The sequence below is a fragment of the Pocillopora verrucosa genome, chromosome 3, assembly GCF_036669915.1.
Source record: "Pocillopora verrucosa isolate sample1 chromosome 3, ASM3666991v2, whole genome shotgun sequence".
NCBI lineage: Eukaryota > Metazoa > Cnidaria > Anthozoa > Scleractinia > Pocilloporidae > Pocillopora > Pocillopora verrucosa.
The window spans coordinates 31095032-31113278 of record NC_089314.1 but is presented as its reverse complement, the minus strand read 5'-3'; the positions used below and the strand labels follow the sequence as shown (position 1 = coordinate 31113278).

General features: G+C 37.7%; 1 protein-coding gene across 5 annotated transcripts; it reads left to right on the top strand.

Moving 5' to 3' along the window:
- Positions 1-1732: 1732 nt before the first annotated feature.
- Positions 1733-18213, top strand: LOC131798078 (ubiquitin carboxyl-terminal hydrolase 10-like). Of its 5 annotated transcripts, XR_010717072.1 has the most exons (11): positions 1733-1890; positions 2001-2090; positions 2260-2314; positions 5655-5949; positions 6864-7684; positions 8308-8399; positions 11315-11418; positions 11719-11762; positions 16983-17089; positions 17652-17751; positions 18084-18194. XR_010717072.1 is itself a non-coding variant. In XM_066164454.1 (9 exons), exons 1-9 carry the CDS (start codon positions 1873-1875, stop codon positions 12464-12466), a joined length of 1662 nt encoding a protein of 553 aa, XP_066020551.1. In that variant the 5' UTR covers positions 1733-1872; the 3' UTR covers positions 12467-12659. The 5 variants fall into 5 exon arrangements, 1 of the variants encoding a protein (XP_066020551.1); XR_010717074.1 differs by lacking the exon at positions 16983-17089 and having other exon boundaries at positions 18084-18213; XR_010717073.1 differs by lacking the exons at positions 16983-17089; positions 17652-17751; positions 18084-18194 and adding exons at positions 12019-12155; positions 12324-12462.
- The last annotated feature ends 34 nt before the right edge of the window (positions 18214-18247 follow it).

Sequence of the window (18247 nt, the reverse complement as noted above, 5' to 3'; positions counted from 1 at the left end):
GATATTTCGCTTTCTGAAGCAAATAGAAGCGTCACGACAAAAGAAATTGTGAACTGTCGCTGATAACTCTTCAAGTTTACCTTTGCCTTAGTCCGGGGCTTTCTACTGAGTATGAAAGCTCCTTAATAGGAGGCTTGGTCCCTCGACTTTTATTTTTACAAAGAGTCTGCTAAGTTACATGTTTTCTCTTTTCGCTTGTGTTACAGCAGAGTGTGGCTTTTCAGTGAAGAAATGAAAGACATTCCCGTACGAAAGCGAAACCATGTATCAGACTGTCATATCATTTCATATGTCTTCCACTGGAATTTTTTAAGGGATTTGCATCTCCGTAAAGTATCCTTGTATTTTCCAAATAACAATAACCAGTCTTATTACTTAGATGCTCGTTCTCTCTGTGTCAAAAGAATACTTGCTCTTCTGAAATAAAATAACTTTCGCCCCCGCCTCATGACGGTCTCAGTGTGGTAAATCGTCATAAATGTAACATTGTTACCGTTAACTGTGCTGCTGACCAATAGTTCTGAAAAAAAAAAAAAGATAAAAAAAATAGACACTTGAATACAACAAACAACAAATCTGAAGAAATCGAAGTCGGACTCAACTCAAATGTTCTTTTGAGCTGTTATCTTGTTATATTTTCTTCTGATTTGTCGGCGGGTATAGGGTAATACACTTTTCTTCAGGAATTTTGCTGAAAACAAATTTTTGCCGAAAATTGGTTTATTCAAATTTTGTAAAGATATTTTAACGTTTTATGAAGAACGTTTATTCTTAAAAATTAACCGTGAGAGATACCCAAACACTTAACCGTCGATCATCAGAGATACCTACACACCAAAATAAGCTGCACCGAGGGCTATGGTGCACCAACTGTAAGAAGGAAAAAGATATTTTGACTATTTAAATACATGATTTTTGTAAATTGAACGAAAAAGTGCTATTATTCCGTACCAGATCGGTGTCTTGTTTCTGTTTAGGTGCAAGAAATAACCATCAGCGAGCAGAAAACATGGAAGAGGAGAATTCTGATCGTCATGTTAATTTCTTTGCGAGTTTGACTAGCTCACAGCAAGCTTAGAACCTGCCAGAAGGCAAAATTAAATGAAGCATAGCTTTATTATTTTTGGAGCCCAGAGGATAGGGGAACCGTGAGGCTTTCGAGCTAACCCCTATATTCTTGAATCAATTTTCTCTCGTGGAACAGGGTACTCTTAAATATGTGGGATGCGGTGGGTTTTCTGTTTTGCGTGTGATTACAAATTTTCTGCAACACTACCTTCTAGCGTCATCATACAACCTTTAGCTTGTTCTTTAAGAATTGTGCTGTACCAGTAGCCACATGCGCTCTCGGATTATTTTTATTTCATTCAATAGAATAGAAGGGCAAGAACGAAAACTACGTAGACTTCAAGGAATCGACCCCAAAAATACACCAATGACAAAGTAACACACTACCCAAGCTGGGAACATACTAAGCTAATTTGGTATTCCAGTCATTTTCGGCTCTGAATGCAACCATTTTTCCTTTGCAAATTCTGTAAATCAGCAGAGCTCTTTTTTTCATATTGACACTGACTTCCTACCAGCATACACTTGTACACGCAAAATTGGTCAGCTGTTTCGATGATAAAAAAAAAGCAACGATGTTATGATCGTGCGCCCAATCATATCTCGGTTCATGTTATTTCGTGAGGTTTCGGGATTCCACGGGATAGGGACGATAACTGACGTCACAAGTTCTCACAGCTCATGCGCTTGTCTTGCAAAATGGAAGAAGCAAATTGATGTGTTCAGGTTGAGGGTTTTTAAGGGAAATTTTGTCCAATGGAGAATTTGAGTGCTAGTTAATTGAGCACTCTTGTGGCTCAAGAAATGCGTAATTCGGAAGAGGTAAGAAAAATGGCAGATTTGCCTTATATTCCTCGTTATCACTTGTTGTACAAACGGAATTGAATTCAACCAAGACGTGTCCTAAAATTTCTTGTTCTTGCGTGTCTCAGGGTTTTACGTTTGGCGATTTCACAGCTGAAGAATGGGAAAAATACTTCAGTAATTCATTAGCTCAAATTGGAAATATACCACCGGTTGAGGTAAAAATTAGCTTACTAGATCTTTTTATTATACCTACGTCTGGGAAATTGTTTTTATTTTTAGGTTTATGTTATACTTCACGTCGAGACAATATTTACTCACGCGTTAGTTTTCGATCGTTCCTCGCGTTGGTTTTTTTTTGTTTCACTGAGATTTTCTATTTTGCAGTTTCTCTTCAACTTTAATTACTCAGATGACGAGGAACGAGGCGATAATTTTTTAGGTATGTATCTAATACTTTCATATTTATCTTCTCGCGAGCACCACACTCGGTAAACAACACTATTTTAAAAATTTACATCGACATTTAATTTGTGAGGCGCTCCATGTTGTTCATAAGAAATAATGAAATTAGCGAATGGTTATGGTGAGGGTTGTTTATTTTCAAATATGAGTAATATTCCGGTTCGTCTTTGTTATGACGGAACTTGAGTTCAAATTTTAAATTTGTGTGATATAGAGCTAGTGTAATGTTCGGATCGAAGAGGAGTCAAGAGGGAGAGGCCGGGGAAAAATGTCGAAATACTATCAATGATTATGGTAGTAAACAATATTTAACACCCAGTCATGTGCAGACAGTGACAATACCCGTTTCCTTATTTTGTTGATGGTCAGCGTAATTTAAATATATATTGTTTTGATTTTTTCTTACTACTGGAAACTGATGAGTGAGACAAAGTGGATTACAACTTTTAAAATTATGCCCTGCAGCAAGTACAAATCCTAAATGTTACAACCTCTGATATTTTAATTGCTATTAGGAAGTTTTCATCACAAGTAGTTATAGTGTTGTAGTATTGTCACCAGACCCTAACAGTGTATAACTTCAAAAATGCTGTTGTTTAATTTAAGTGAAGGAAGTTGTGCTCTAACAAGGGAATCTTATACAAACCTGTCCTTCCAATAAGCAACAGTTGGGGGATGGATATATTTGTGCCAGGTTTTCATGGCCTGAAGTAAGGTGCCAGTGTTTCATAAGAATCTTTTTAAGATTCTGGTCAGCAGGGTTAAAAGTTGTAATGAACAACAAAATCTTTTTTAGATGTTTTTGGTTTGCTTTTTAAAGCCTTGTTGCATGATAAGAATTGTACTTCTGCTAGGGTCTTTTCAACAAGGTCCTGAGCCTTGCCTTGTTCTATAAGAACATTCTATGAAGTTTTCTTCTTTTAGTCATAAGATTCTTTTACTGAGTTTGTTCTCAGTAAGTGTAGTGCGTATCCTTTACCATAACTCTTCTTAACATTGAAAGGGAGGGATTAAGTATATTGGCATGTTTCTTTCAGCTTGTAATGTGTTTGAACATCAAGAATTTTTCTTTTGGTAAATCTAGGTCCTTTAAAAACTTCAGTATCGAGGAAAACCATTTTTTCTGATGACAATTCATACATGAATTTAATAGTGGCGTGGAATGAGTTAGTGTTATCAATGAAATTGATGATTTCAATTTCAGGAATGGTCCACCTTAAAAAGTGTTATGAATGTATCTTTTTAACCCTCTACAGCCTAACATCAGTATGCATATTCTCCCTACTATTCTCTATACATTTCCAAAGATGCTGATACAGAGAATTTTTTTAATGATCAAGAGCCTAATTAGTTGATGGTCAATTACTTTATTCTCCTGACCTTACTGTGTGATTCAGGGCTGACATTGTAGGGAGAAATTAGATGCTAGTCACTCCTAGGGCTCAAAGGGTTAAAGAAATAGTTTAGGTGGGCTTGTAGTTAGTACCTGTTTTTAAGTATGAGCCATGAACATGACCTCTATCTATTACCATTTTTTTGTTCCTATAGCTATTCCAAGTGTTTCTCGATAGTGTTTGTCTTTGTCATTGAAAAAGTTTTCTTCAAGATGCAGTCTCTTAAGGTCTCCCAAAATTTTGTTGTGATGAGAGATTTTAACTGATTTCAGTGTGTGAAATTCTGGTATTCTAGGTGGTTTGGGCTAAATTGAGCCACTTACAGGTCATGTCATCAATATGCCTTCTAGTAAACAGAGTGTTGACAAATTTTTTTGACTTTTGTGACTGTTTCAGATACTATTGGTTATATTAGGGGGTTATAGAATTTCTCATTAGGGACTTGTTTGTAACCTTCCTGAATTTTATGTTTAGTATCTTTTCTAACAATAGTGATTCCTTTGTCAGTGTTTTTAAGATTTATCTTGTTGTTGGTGCTAAAAGTTTTTTAAGTGCTTGTGTTTGTTTTGCTGTTAGATTGTCTTTTATGTTGGAAAAGGTTATAAATGAATGCAATCTCTAGCTTTGTACATTCCAATTAATTTTCTAAAGCAACCAACAATTGAGGTGGCGGTTGTCATTTAGATTTTACTCAGAATGGATGAGGATTGCTTTTTGAGTTAACAAAGATATATTGTAAGTGCACAGAGTGAGTAACTGCACACCATTGGTTTCAGGGGATGTTTATCCAAGCTTCAGTTTCTAGTATAGTTAAGATTGTACGTATCCATTTGATACCTTTGAAAGCAAAAGTGATTTGAAATTTTGCATCCTTATTTTTCCATACAAACTATAAATTTATTGGAGCAGATCTCTTAATTTTTTAACCGCCGCCTGGTTAGCTCAATTGGGAGAGCGCCGGACTGCTGTGCGGGAGGTCGAGAGTTCAATACCGGCCGGACCAACACTCAGGGTCTTAAAATTAACTGAGAAGAATATGCTTCCTTTCTCAACATCAAGAAATGGTTAGATATTCTAGTCTTCTCGGATAGGGACGAATAAATGGAGGTCCCGTCTCCTGCAGGGTTAGGGGTAGGAGACGTTAATTTCCCACGCACGAGATTACTGTGTGATGGATGTCCTCCCCTGGGGTGGGATGGGGGGGAAAAGGTGAGGTCGTTACATGGACTAAAGCGGCTGCCAGAGGCGCCTGATTATGCTGACGTCCGATCTCAACCTTAGTAAAAATTGTAAGCGCATTGAGATTCTTAAATGCGTATTAAAGAACGTTCATTATTATTATTATTATTATTCCCAATAGCAACCATACAAGAAGCATCAATGCACAACACAGCATTAATTCTCCTATGAGGAGGGGAACATTGGAGTTTGTGATTTTGGGATTTTGGACAATTTTTCTCCTGGTATTTCAGTCATTTCATTAATCTGGAATTGCATTATTGCGGTATTCTCCTAACGTGCAGGATACAGGTTACACTCTCTAGTCCTCCACTGTTTCTCAAGCCTTTTTCAGACTCTGATTCTTTTGTAAACAGACTTAAATAAAACTACCTGACTAAACATTCATTAACATATTCTTAATTGTATTGCAATGTTCAGAACTCCTGAATATCCCCCTCTATAAGTGACCAAGACAGAATTTTTCCGTACAATACAATATCAAGCAGACAAGTGATGAGATAAAAAGAAAAAGATAAGTTAAGAGTATTCTTACCCAATCCAATACCAAATTCTCCAAACTAATATCATGAGAATTGTAAGGCAGACGGTAAGGAGAATTACAAATCAGATTTGGAAGTGGTAGAGGTAATATTGCTCTAATATCCACATTTAAGGTAACATGTTTGGTTCTTTGCCTTGTAGCTGGTGACTCCTCAACACATGTCTCATCAAATGACAGTTCTGCGGCAGCTAAAAATGTTACGGCAGGTCTTGAAGACTCAGGTGTTGAAGTGGGACAAGAAAGTGAACAGGAAACATTTACAGGAAAATTGGCGAAAACAACAGCTGGTACAGGTGATTGTTTACCAGAAGCAAAACAGAAACAAGTCAAACAATCATCAGAGAAAACCATACAAAGTAACTCTGAACATATTGTTTTTGGTGGATACAGCATCAAAGAGCATGAACAAGATGTGAGGCAAAGCAAACCTGAAAGGTAGAGGAGTAGCTTAAAATCCTTTTTGACATGAAAATTTTTCATTTCTGGGTTATGGTTCTTTTTATGTAATTAATATCAGAAAAATTTTTACTGAATTCTTAAAATTGTTAGAAAAGTTCATGCAACACCAACAGCTCAAAAGCTTTAATTCAATAACAAAATAAAAAGTCGTCCTAAGTCCCTTGGCTGCTTCATAGAAGTTTCACTGGAAAGAGGGTGGTCAATTTTTGTGGCATCTTTCTTCAAGTTATGTTTCTTTAGGGCAAAGTAATTTTTAAGTAATGAATTCTATACTTGACAAGTAACAAAGGTATAATAGGGAGTAAGTTTTTGAGAAACTGTGGTGCTGCATCAGAGGAATAGTATAACACTTGGTGATTTGGCATCATCAACTGAGTTGATAACATAACTTGAATTGGCGAATGGCTATTCAAAGGGCTTTCACAAAGGGTCAACACTCAGAATGTCAGCTTTGAACTTCTTAACAGTAGCCAATTTACATTATCAACGTAGTTGATCTTATAAAAATTACTGCATTCAAAAGGTGTTTGATTCTTAATCCTGGCCACCCTAGCATCAGAGGTGAGTTGAGGGTTTCACTGTTTATCCTTATTACATCAAGGATTTGTCTTTGTGGTTTTCATCTTTTTACAGGATCTAGCAATGTGAATTCTGAGTTTTTCTCTGCAAAGAGAACACATGAAAACTACCTTGTTTATGTGCACTGCTACATATAATATGTTATTTTATTCGATCATTTTGATTATGTTCCATTCTTATACAACATGTGATGGGGGATTAGTTGTTACATAATTTTTAAGTATAGGGTAACTTTATAGATTACACTTCAAGTTGAGAAAATTCACAAATACATGTATTGTTAAGTGAAGAATTGTTGTTTTATTTTGCAGTCCCTCAAGAACTTCAGCAACTGATGTTGACCAGTTCCCTCCCTTGTCATTAACAGTGAACACCCAGAGAGCAGTGGAGAAGACAGAGACTGAAAGATCACGTAAATGGCGCAAGCGAAGGAGACAGAGAAAGAGGTCTGGATCTGTGTCCAGCTCTTCTAGTGAATGTAGTGAAAAGGAAAGGGCTTCAGTTAATTCCAATGGCTCTGGGCTAAAAGGAAAAGCTGTGGCATCTTTACCTACTACAGATAAAGTTGTTCTCAGTGATGATGTTAAAGAAGCTTCAAAAGTACAGGTAAATGTTTTGAGCGCAAGGTTAAAGGAGCAAAAATCCGATGCTCTCTCTAACACAGACAAAAGAACAGCTGTACAGAGAAAAAGCACAAGTTCTTGCGATGGAGACACTGTGGAAGAAAGGAAGAGTTCTTTATCAACAGAAGGCACATCAAACAGCCCTGTTTACAGTGACACAGACATTAAAGTTACAGTTTCCATCAGCAATGTACAAGATCCCTTAAGCTCTAATCAAACCTATAAAAACCTGGAAAAAGAACATGAAGGTCCCATCCCAGTGGATCAGAGTGTAAAAACAAGTGGTGCACCAGAAGAAATCACTGGCAGGAAAGATCAGCCTCCAAAGCCTTCATCATGGGCAGACTTGTTCAAAAACTCTGCAAAACCATTACCTGGTATTGTTGTTAAAACAGTAAGTCCTGTTGTGAGAAATGAAATGCAAACAACTTCAAATCCTAAAAAGACAGATGATACATTACAGATACCAGTTACTGTGGAAGAGGACAAGTTTGCCAAGAAATTTGCAGGTAGATACCTCTAAAGATTCTCTCTCTGTTTCCCTAACTGTCCATCTGTGTCTGTCTATCTGTGTGTTTGTTTTTTGTCTATCTGTCTGTCTATCTGTGTGTCTGTATTTCTGTCTGTCTGCTTTGTAGTCAGTCATTGTCCAAGTAAACAGTCTTGAACTTGATGTGGTTGCACTAGCAGTCCAGATATTTTCACAAGGGGACATCAAGTATGGACTATAAGTGTTCCACTCTTATTTTGTGTGTGCATGTGTGTGTGTAAATATTGCTGTTTGGAACAAAAAATCAATTTTCTAATTGGTTTTTTTTTTCAATTATTAAAGTTTGAACAGTATTCCAAGTTAAGCTGGAGTGAAATTAAGTAACATTTTCTGGTTTTTAAAAAAGAGAAGGGATGTGAAGAAAATAATCTTGAGGAGTGGAATGTAACTAAGTTTAAATTACAAATCAGAACTGAAGAAGAAAAATATTTTCCAAAACTGCAATGGCTAAGTTTGTGATGCACATTGTTATTTTATGGGTGTATTGTTACTATAAGAACTGAAAATTCACTATGATAGAAAAGTACCACTTGTAGACTGAATTCATACATTTCTTTGTGGTTCATTTTTTTTTATTTGCAGTAAGTATTCAAAGACAAGAGTTACAGTACATCCAAAAACCTTACATTCCAAGAGGACTGATCAACAGAGGGAACTGGTGTTACATTAATGCTGTATCCTTTAAGTTACATCAAGAAATGTTGGATTAATATCAGTATCTGGGCAACTGCCCACCTACCCCTCCCCTAACTCAACAACAGTCAATTGATAGCAACTTAGGGTTAATGTTGGGTTAAGGGAGGGGTAGGTGGGCAGTTTCCCAGATACTGATATTGATCTGAAATACAATCAAAAACGTTAATTTCCTGCTCCGGAAGCATAATAAAAGTTAAAAATTTTTTTCCAAACTCGGAGCTAAAAGTTAAAACTTATGAAATATTTCGTCCGTATTTCGACCGGACTTCATCAGTCAATGATATGAATGTTAAAAAGATGAATTTTAGAAAAGGTTTTTTTAACGCCTCTTGGGGGTTAGAATTGTGTCATAGATAGCTGCTAATTCGTAACCATTGTCTCTGTTTAACGCCGGTTTCCTAAGTTTAATTTGAATAGCTTCTTTTATCCTGCGTTTGAAGGTGTTAACTTCGGTTGATAGTACTTTTGTCTTATTTGGGTCCACCGAGTGGCCCTCTAGGCGACAATGCTCGTGAACAGCTGATGAACTTCTTGATTGGTGTTCTTTCACTCTGATTTCCAGAGCGCGGGCCGTTTCGCCAACGTACTCCTTGTTACACTTCTCACAATGGATCTGGTACACAGTACCGCATTTCTTGAGATTGACAGTTGTGTCCTTGACACGTACCAATTGTGATCTTAAAGAATTGACGGGTTTATGAATAAGTGTAACATCGTGTGACTTGAACGCTCTTTGCAGGCGTTCCGAGATACCTTTGATGTATGGCATCACCCTGGAATGTGAATTGCGGCTCCTTTCTTTTGTTTATAGAATGTCCCAAAGTTCTACGGGCTACCCAAGATTCACAAGAAAGACGTACCGCTACGGCCAATAGTTTCGAGCATTGGTAGCGTGATGTACGACACTGCCAAGTTCCTTGCTAAGATTATGAAACCTCTTGTTGGCCTCAACAGTCATCACATCGTTAACAGTGAAGACTTTGTCAACAAGATTGCAGAACTTAAAGTACCCCCTGGACAGAAACTCGTTTCATACGATGTTTCCTCACTGTTTACCAGTATTCCGATCAATGAAGCCATTCCAGTTGTCAGAGCCAAACTGGGAAATGACCAGAGCTTACCGGACAGATGCCCGTTAGATATCGCCCAATTATCTGTTCTACTAGAGATGTGCCTCTCGAGCACATACTTCACATTCCAGGGTGAATTCTATAAACAAAAGAAAGGAGCCGCAATGGGGTCTCCAATTTCCCCTGTAGTGGCCAATCTCTACATGGAACAGTTCGAGAGCAGAGCTCTGGACACCGCCCCCACCCCTCCAACTATGTGGTATCGATATGTTGATGACACGATGGCCAAGATTCACGAAAACGCCGTCGATTCCTTCTCAGAACATCTAAACTCCATTGACCAACACATCCAGTTCACTTCGGAACAAGAAAAGGATGGCAGGATTCCTTTCCTTGATACCTGTGTGAGTATTAACCAAGATGGTTCTACCAAGATCTGCGTGTACCGCAAACCTACGCACACGGACCAGTACCTAAACTTCCAGTCAAACCATCATCTACAACACAAAAGAGCTGTGGTTAACACCCTGATGTTGAGAGCTCAGACCTTGGTTACGAAAAACGAGGACAGAACTAGAGAAACACAGCATGTCAAGCAAGCTCTAAAAATGAATAACTATCCAGAATGGATGCTAACAATACCACATCCAAAATCTACAACAGAAGATACCGAAGAGCCTCAAAACAAGAAGAAAATCTATGCATCAACGCCATACATCAAAGGTACCTCGGAACGCCTGCAAAGAGCGTTCAAGTCACACGATGTTACACTTATTCATAAACCCGTCAATTCTTTAAGATCACAATTGGTACGTGTCAAGGACACAACTGTCAATCTCAAGAAATGCGGTACTGTGTACCAGATCCATTGTGAGAAGTGTAACAAGGAGTACGTTGGCGAAACGGCCCGCGCTCTGGAAATCAGAGTGAAAGAACACCAATCAAGAAGTTCATCAGCTGTTCACGAGCATTGTCGCCTAGAGGGCCACTCGGTGGACCCAAATAAGACAAAAGTACTATCAACCGAAGTTAACACCTTCAAACGCAGGATAAAAGAAGCTATTCAAATTAAACTTAGGAAACCGGCGTTAAACAGAGACAATGGTTACGAATTAGCAGCTATCTATGACACAATTCTAACCCCCAAGAGGCGTTAAAAAAACCTTTTCTAAAATTCATCTTTTTAACATTCATATCATTGACTGATGAAGTCCGGTCGAAATACGGACGAAATATTTCATAAGTTTTAACTTTTAGCTCCGAGTTTGGAAAAAAATTTTTAACTTTTATTGATCTGAAATGTTCATGTGAACCCTTCACACCTCATGATTAGTGTCCATATTCTTCATACTCTTGTCCGTACATTTTCTTGGGTGCTGACAAGGAGAATTTGCTTATTGGTCCATAAAAATTCCAAAAAAGAACTTGGCCAACGTCCAGCCATCTTGACCTCATGTTTGGTCAATAATGCATGTTATATATCAAGCAGACAAGTGATGAGAGTAAAAAAAAAAACATCAATCAGGGGAATATCAGTTGATCCAATACCAAATTCACCAAAGTAACATCATCAGAATTGTATGGCAGGCAGTGAAGAGAATTACTAACAAGTGTCAATGAATGATTGAGCATTATTACTGTAAGGAGAAATGAAATGCTGATCACCCTTTGGGTTTAAAGGGTTAAGAGATCACCTTTTATTGATTAGGTGAAAGACAGAGTTCATATCTTTCTTGATTGCTTCTGCAATGTCTTTTTAACTCAAGAGTGAATTTCATATGTATTGGGAACAGTAACTGTTTTTTGTCCTTAACTGTGAACAGACTCTTCAAGCTCTGGTGGGGTGCCCACCATTTTTCAACCTACTGAGACAATTGCCTTTACTAAAGGAAAGAGGTCCAACATCAACACCTATTTTGGACAGTCTGTAAGTGAAAAAGTTTTGTCTTGCATGGGAGCACTCTGGTCAAAAGTTGTTAAATTGGCCATCTGTCTCAGTCTAGTTTTTCACCTTTGAAGCAATTTTTTTCAATTTTGTGAGACTGGTATTGTGATGTCTATGTATGAGGCAAAGCATTTCTAACGAACTTCAAGCATGGTGGCCTTGTTTACAATATGTTCATGCAAAAAGAAAATGTACTTGCTATCAGTAAAACAAAGCAAAAAATAAAACCTTACTCCCTTTTCAAGTTTGTTTTTTAAGATAACGATTTTTTCCCTTTTACAGAATAGTCTTTGTGAATGAGTTTAAGGAGACAAAGATAAAACCAGGTATGTGTTTACAACAGTTGTGAGAATTAGAGAAAGATGTTGTTTTTTGTCTTGTCATGAGTGTGGGACAAAGAAAAAAATGCTGAGTCCCCATGAGGAATGAAACCTCAGACCTTCGGAATCCACACTTCACTGCTCTGAGAATTGTTTTTGTGTGGGATTTCCCACACTTTGTCAATGCCCGCGAAATTTATTTCTTTATTTATTTGTCCACGAGAGAGAAGTGCTTGTCACGTGGTTTTTTATTTGCGTTCAGTGAGCCGTGAAGACTGGATTCCAGTCGGCGTTTTTTCATAGTGTATTGTACGGCGGCCATTTCTCTTCTCAGTCGTTGGGTTTTGAAGAACTTATTTGGAATTTCATGTTTGTTTCTTGGGGATTTTTGTTTCCAAGGTAAAGATAAGTCATTTCATATTTTCACGGGTTCTTTGCGTGCTTTAACTTTTCAATTTTGTTGCGGGAGCTTCATGATTAAGCTCTCACGAAAGGCGATTACGTTTGTACACCTGGTTTGTGTTCTTTCTTTCATAATCTGAGGCGTTTGTTTCGTTATTTCTTCAGGTGTCTATAACAAAAGATTTTTTCACGTAAGTCAACACGCTGAAACGCGGCTTGTGTTCAGTGCAGGTTGCACAGGAGCTTTTACGCTTTCACAAGCCAACATTTATCGGCTTGGACCTTCGGTGCGGGTTGTGTCAGATTGAAAGGAGTCATTGTACTCTCGCAAGCCAACATTTGTCGGCTTGAATGTATTTGTGCGGGTTGCTCTTCAAAGAGTCTCAGGGTGTCTCAAAGTGTCTCACGAGTGTCTCAAAGTGTCACAAACTGAAAGAAACTATTGTTTGCCTTGAACTGTCAAGAGTGTTATCTATTTTAATAAACTGAGTTTCTAGTTAGTTGGATTGTTGTTGTTGCTCGCTCAAGCACACAAGTAAATATGGGGATCTCCATTGACCAATTCCGTTCAAGGATTGGATCTCATGAAGATTTACATCCTGATTTTAGTGAAAACTATGACCTCTTTGATGATCTCAACATTTCATCAACATTGCTGAATAATGAACCACTGATATTGAATGAATTACCTGATTTTGATTTTCGTCAAATGGTCCAGACACCCGATAAAGAGCAAAAAGAATTTTTTTAACACATTTTACATCAGATTAAAACCTTAGAAACCCCTTTCTACTGCTTCCTCAGTGGAGGGGCTGGTGTTGGCAAATCGCATTTAACAAAAGCTTTGTATCAGGCAGTGCTTAAGTATTATAACACTAGAGCTGGTGATGATTTTCATCAGATCATAGTTATACTATTAGCTCCAACTGGTAAAGCTTAAGGGTGACACTCTTCATAGCACTCTGGCCATTCCTGCCAATCAATCACTGAGAAATTACAAACAGCTTGATTCAAGTAGACTAAACACTTTGAGAAGTCAATTGATTTTTGTTGATGAAATCTCAGTGGTAGGAAATGGTATGTTTGCAATACAGCTAAACAATAGGCTTAAAGATATAAAAGGCTGTAGAGAGGATTTTGGAGGTGTGAGCATAATTGCTATTGGTGACTTATTCCAATTAGAATCTGTTATGGATGCTTATATTTTCAAAGACCTCAAAATGTAGATTTATGCTGTTCTTTCTCTCAGTTTATGGCATAAACACTTTAAAATGTTTGAACTTAATGAAATCATGGGTCAAAGAGACAGCAAATTGTTTGTAGAATTACTTAATAGGTTGCGTTAAGGTAAACACACAGTAGCTGACATTGCAAAACTTAAAGAGAGCTATACAAGAAGACATCAACAACCCAATAGATGCAGCTCACCTATTTATACAGAATGCTAAAGTAGATGAATTTAAACAAAGGGCCCATAATGCAGCCACAGGAAACAAATTCACAATAAATGCTCAAGATAGTGTTTTTGGAGCTATCTCTCCAGAGCTAAGAAACAAAATACTAAGACAAATACCCAATGATCCAAGAAAAACAAAACAGTTAGCCTCAACCCTTTGTCTTGCTGAGGGTGAAAGAACACACCTTGTCATGAATGTACGAACAGAAGATGGCATAACAAATGGTGCTGGAAATGTTGTTAAACTAGTTCAGTTACATCAACAAACCAAACCATCTGGTATTGTATGGGTACAATTTGACCACTCAGATGTAGGTCAGAAAACAAGGAATGAAAAAAGACATTTGTATGTACAATGAATTGAACACACATGGACCCCAGTAAACCCTGTGACTACACAGTTTGCGGTAGGTAGAAACAGAACAGCACAAGTTGTTAGAAAACAATTTCCACTGCGTCCCGCAGCAGCAAAAACAATTCACAGGTCACAAGGTGATACTGACAGTAGAATTGTTGTGGATTTTAGTACCAGAAATACTATTCCACACATACATTATATGGGACTCAGTAGAGTGACTGCTATAGAAGGCCTATATATTTCTGATTTGTGTGAAAGCAAGATTGCTGTTAATCCAGATGGAGAGATTAAGAACAACTGCAAAACTTAAGCTTTGCATCTCCCTCTCCATGACATAACATTTTCCCTTCTTAAACTGTGTTATCTTAATGTAAGGTCTCTTCACAAACACATAGAAGATATACGTAAAGACTTAATTTATCTAAGTGCTGATATCAATATTTTCACAGAAACAAGATTTAATTCTCAAGATAATAATGACATGTATGACATTGCTGGTTATGTTCTCTTCCGTAATGATAACCTTAATTCCAGCAATGGATCAAGGTCTTATGGTGGTACAGCTGTGTACAGTAAAATCCCATACTTACCTGGATACCCCTATTGTCACAATATACATGGTGTTGAAATAACAGTAATTAAGTTAGCAAGGTTTGAGGATTGGACAATCATAGGGATATATCACTCCCCAAACGTGCCTGTAAGACAACTTTATGAAGCAATAACTGAGGTATTAAATAACATTTCACCAGACAACAATATCATTACTAGAGACTTTGATATAAATTGGCTTGTTGAAACAGACAGAAGACCTTTGTATAATTTACTAGTGAGGGATAACCACTACAAACAGTTCATATCAACTTATACAACTGACAGCAACACAGTAATTGATCATATATATACAAATATATCTAACATTGATATACAAGCAGATGTTTTAGAAACACATTTCACAGATCATAAAGCTGTTTGGGCCTCATTTCACAGTGTCCTATAACAAATTACTTTATCATGATGTACATTGTTTTTAAGTTAAGAGAGCAACAAAAGAAAGCAGTAAATAGTTATGAAAAGAGTTGTTTCTCTTTTTTCAGAGGAATTTGTAATGAGAAACTTGCAAAACTAATAATAAGGAAATGCTGCTTATTCATTTGGTACCAGAACAGGCCTTTTAAAATTAAGTTTGAAGTCATCTTTCTAAGAGTTGTCCAGTTTAACAACCATTTACAAAAGACAAAAATAAACTACATAACACACAGTCCTGAAATTTCAAGGCAGCTCCTTTAGCATCTTGGCTAATTTCTAACTGCAACCTTTATTGACAACCCTGCATTAAACAATTATTCCACAGTTAAGTCTGCAACCCCTCCTGAAATACTCCAGGATACCAAAAAAAACAACAACAAGCAAACAAACATATTAGTGAAGTGAGCAAACAACCACATGCGTGACTTTCACGTAATATAAAATTCGTGATTGCAGCATTCCCACGTGCGTAAAGTGCTTGTAACTTACGGGAAACACACGCATGTTACACCAAAAAAACCCGCGTGTAGTACAAGAGGCCGATTACTCGCAATTTCTCGTAGTTTTGAATTTCCCTTTTGTTTTTCAGAACACCCATATACCTGTACTTTTTTACACCGATGCGATAGAAATTAATTGGAAAAACATTCCTTGAAATAGGAAGTCGTCCTGTATTTTCAGCGAAAAAGATTGTCAAGTGATCAAAACAACACCGGCCAGATTATAGTCACGTGCTCGGCAACGACTTGTGGAAAGCGATCATCTTTCATTCTTACCATCAAAACAGTCACGCTTGCATAGAAGAATAACAAAACGAAACGATTACAACGGAAAGACCCAAATTGGCGTAGAAAGAAATAATGCTGCAAATTACCATTTTTTTATGTCATGTGTACATGTTTCCGTGGGAATTTCTGTGTCAACAGCTTGCTGTCACTCACAAACTCTTCGTGATTCTCGCTGGTCCTCGTTATGTTCAGCGCATGGACGATTCGAAGACGCTTCAAATTTGGTTTTTAAGTTGATCATAGCACTAATCTGAAACATTTGAAGTCCATTTCAATATAGTAAATGTCGAAACAGGCGTGTAAAGACAATAAATATCGCAACGATCAGTGCAATCATAATAGCGCCACGACTTTGGACTTACTTCTTCGGAAGGATAGATCTCGAGTTCGAAGCCGACTAATTACGACTAATTACGAAGAGTCCACGCTAATTTGCATATCGCAGAGCGCCCACAAGAACTCGTTTCTACGCTATCGTGTATCCACGAGTTAAAAAGTAGTAGCAGAAATTTTTTCAATTTTTTTCAATGACTGTTACGAAAATATTTACTGCTCCAAGTATTTCCAGTATTGCCGTATAAACAAATAAATAGCCTAAGCCACCAAGAGGTAATTTATTTGTTGAAGACGATTACCAAACGTTCAAAAACACGCCAAAAAGCTTCCAGGGAGGGAAGGAAAGGCATATTGCTTGATAAAAGGAAAAGTTAATACCCCAGATCCCTCCTGTGAATCTGTATTTGTTCAAATAATTCCCACACAAAAATTACTATTCAGACTGTTGATTCCAGGCCTAATATCAACCCTGTAGTACAGTTGACTCACAGTGAGCGACAGGTTTGCTTCCGCTCAAAAACCTCTTCCAAACACTTTGTCAATAAAATCCCACACAAGTACGCATTGCGGACCTATTTTTAGAGTAGTGCTATACCTGAATGGTCTGGGTAAACAAGCCCACTTTTCATATTACTTCAGTCATCTCAGATTTTTTATCTTTCAACTTACTGTCATTTTGTATATTATTACTTGAAGTTAGGATAACAATGTTTAGAGTTATACTCCTCCACCTTATTTGCATGTTCTTGAATCAATCATAACCATTATTCTTTAGAATCATACTCTGCACAAAGAAAAATGGTTTTTTTGAAATATCCTCTTCATTCTAAGTTGGCTATTTATGATTTTTTTTATAGGTGGCAGTTCTCCTTCTTCAAAACCTGAGTTTAACACTAGATAACAATTTGAACCTGTATATGTATACAAGATGTTAGCGATCATTCAGAGCTCACTCTCAGTTAAGGTGAGTTTTTTTCCTCCAGAAACACAGTGATACTTGCTGATTATTCTTATTTTCTGCTTCCTCTCTTACGGTCCCATAAAAGTGAAGAGACAGCAAAATTAGATAAGAAATGTGTTAATGGAAGTATCAAAAGGTGGTTGAGACCTTATTGGGCAGGACACACCCTGTCACCTCTCAAATTCTCAATTGTCCAAGGTTCTTCTTGCTGTAAAATCTTGCCTGCTCCACATCAAGGGATAAACATGATCAAGAAGTCTAGTTGACTTGTTTTGTGGGGATTGAGAGCACAAATGTGTCATGAATCATAGTCTTACTCTCCTCAACGCTGGCCACAAATAAAGAAAAATAAGCAAACAAATAGTCCCCACCCCCTTTCCCCCCCCCCCCCCCCCACCACCACCACCCGCGAAAGATTAGCCAAAATCTCCGAGCTACTCAGACCTGTTGGAAAAAGGGTTCCCAAACTTGTTTTCTTCACAAAACTTACTCAGAAGAAACTGATCACAAGCTATCTATGGTTTTTAAATGAAATATTGGGGTAACTTGTTGAACTCTCTTATAGGGCCGACAGGAGGATGCTCAAGAGTTTCTTAGCTGCATTTTAAACGGATTACATGAAGAGATGCTGCAGCTTGCAAAGATAATATCAAAACCGCTGAAAGGTTAAGATTCTCCTAAACTCTCTTAGTACTGATCCTTACATCCTAAGGAATAGCCTTTGTATTAGGAGCAGGTCTTCATGGTTAGCACTGCAGCGCCAAAGAGAGTTTGAGGGAGGCGTAAGTTGTGGGAGAGGTCTGGGTCAAACCCGTTTACAGACCTCTGTCTCTTTCAAACTCTCTCGCTGACAAGGAAACGCTCGTGTTGCAGTGCGGATAAGAATGACCTGCTCGATGGTGATGGCCTTTGGTGAGCGAACGACAAAAAGTAGAACTCCGTGATAATGGATCATTTCAAAATGGGGTGTATAACCTTTGTTCATTTATTTTCTTAGCCCCAGAGAGAGATGTTGACTTGTCATTGAAGGCTGAAGACTCGGCAGATGATGATGAACCTTAAGCTGAGGAGCAGGAAGATGAAGGGGACTGGGAACAAGTCGGACCCAAAAACAAATCCATGGTGACTAGAATGGTAAGTGCCCCCCATCCCCCTTCCCCT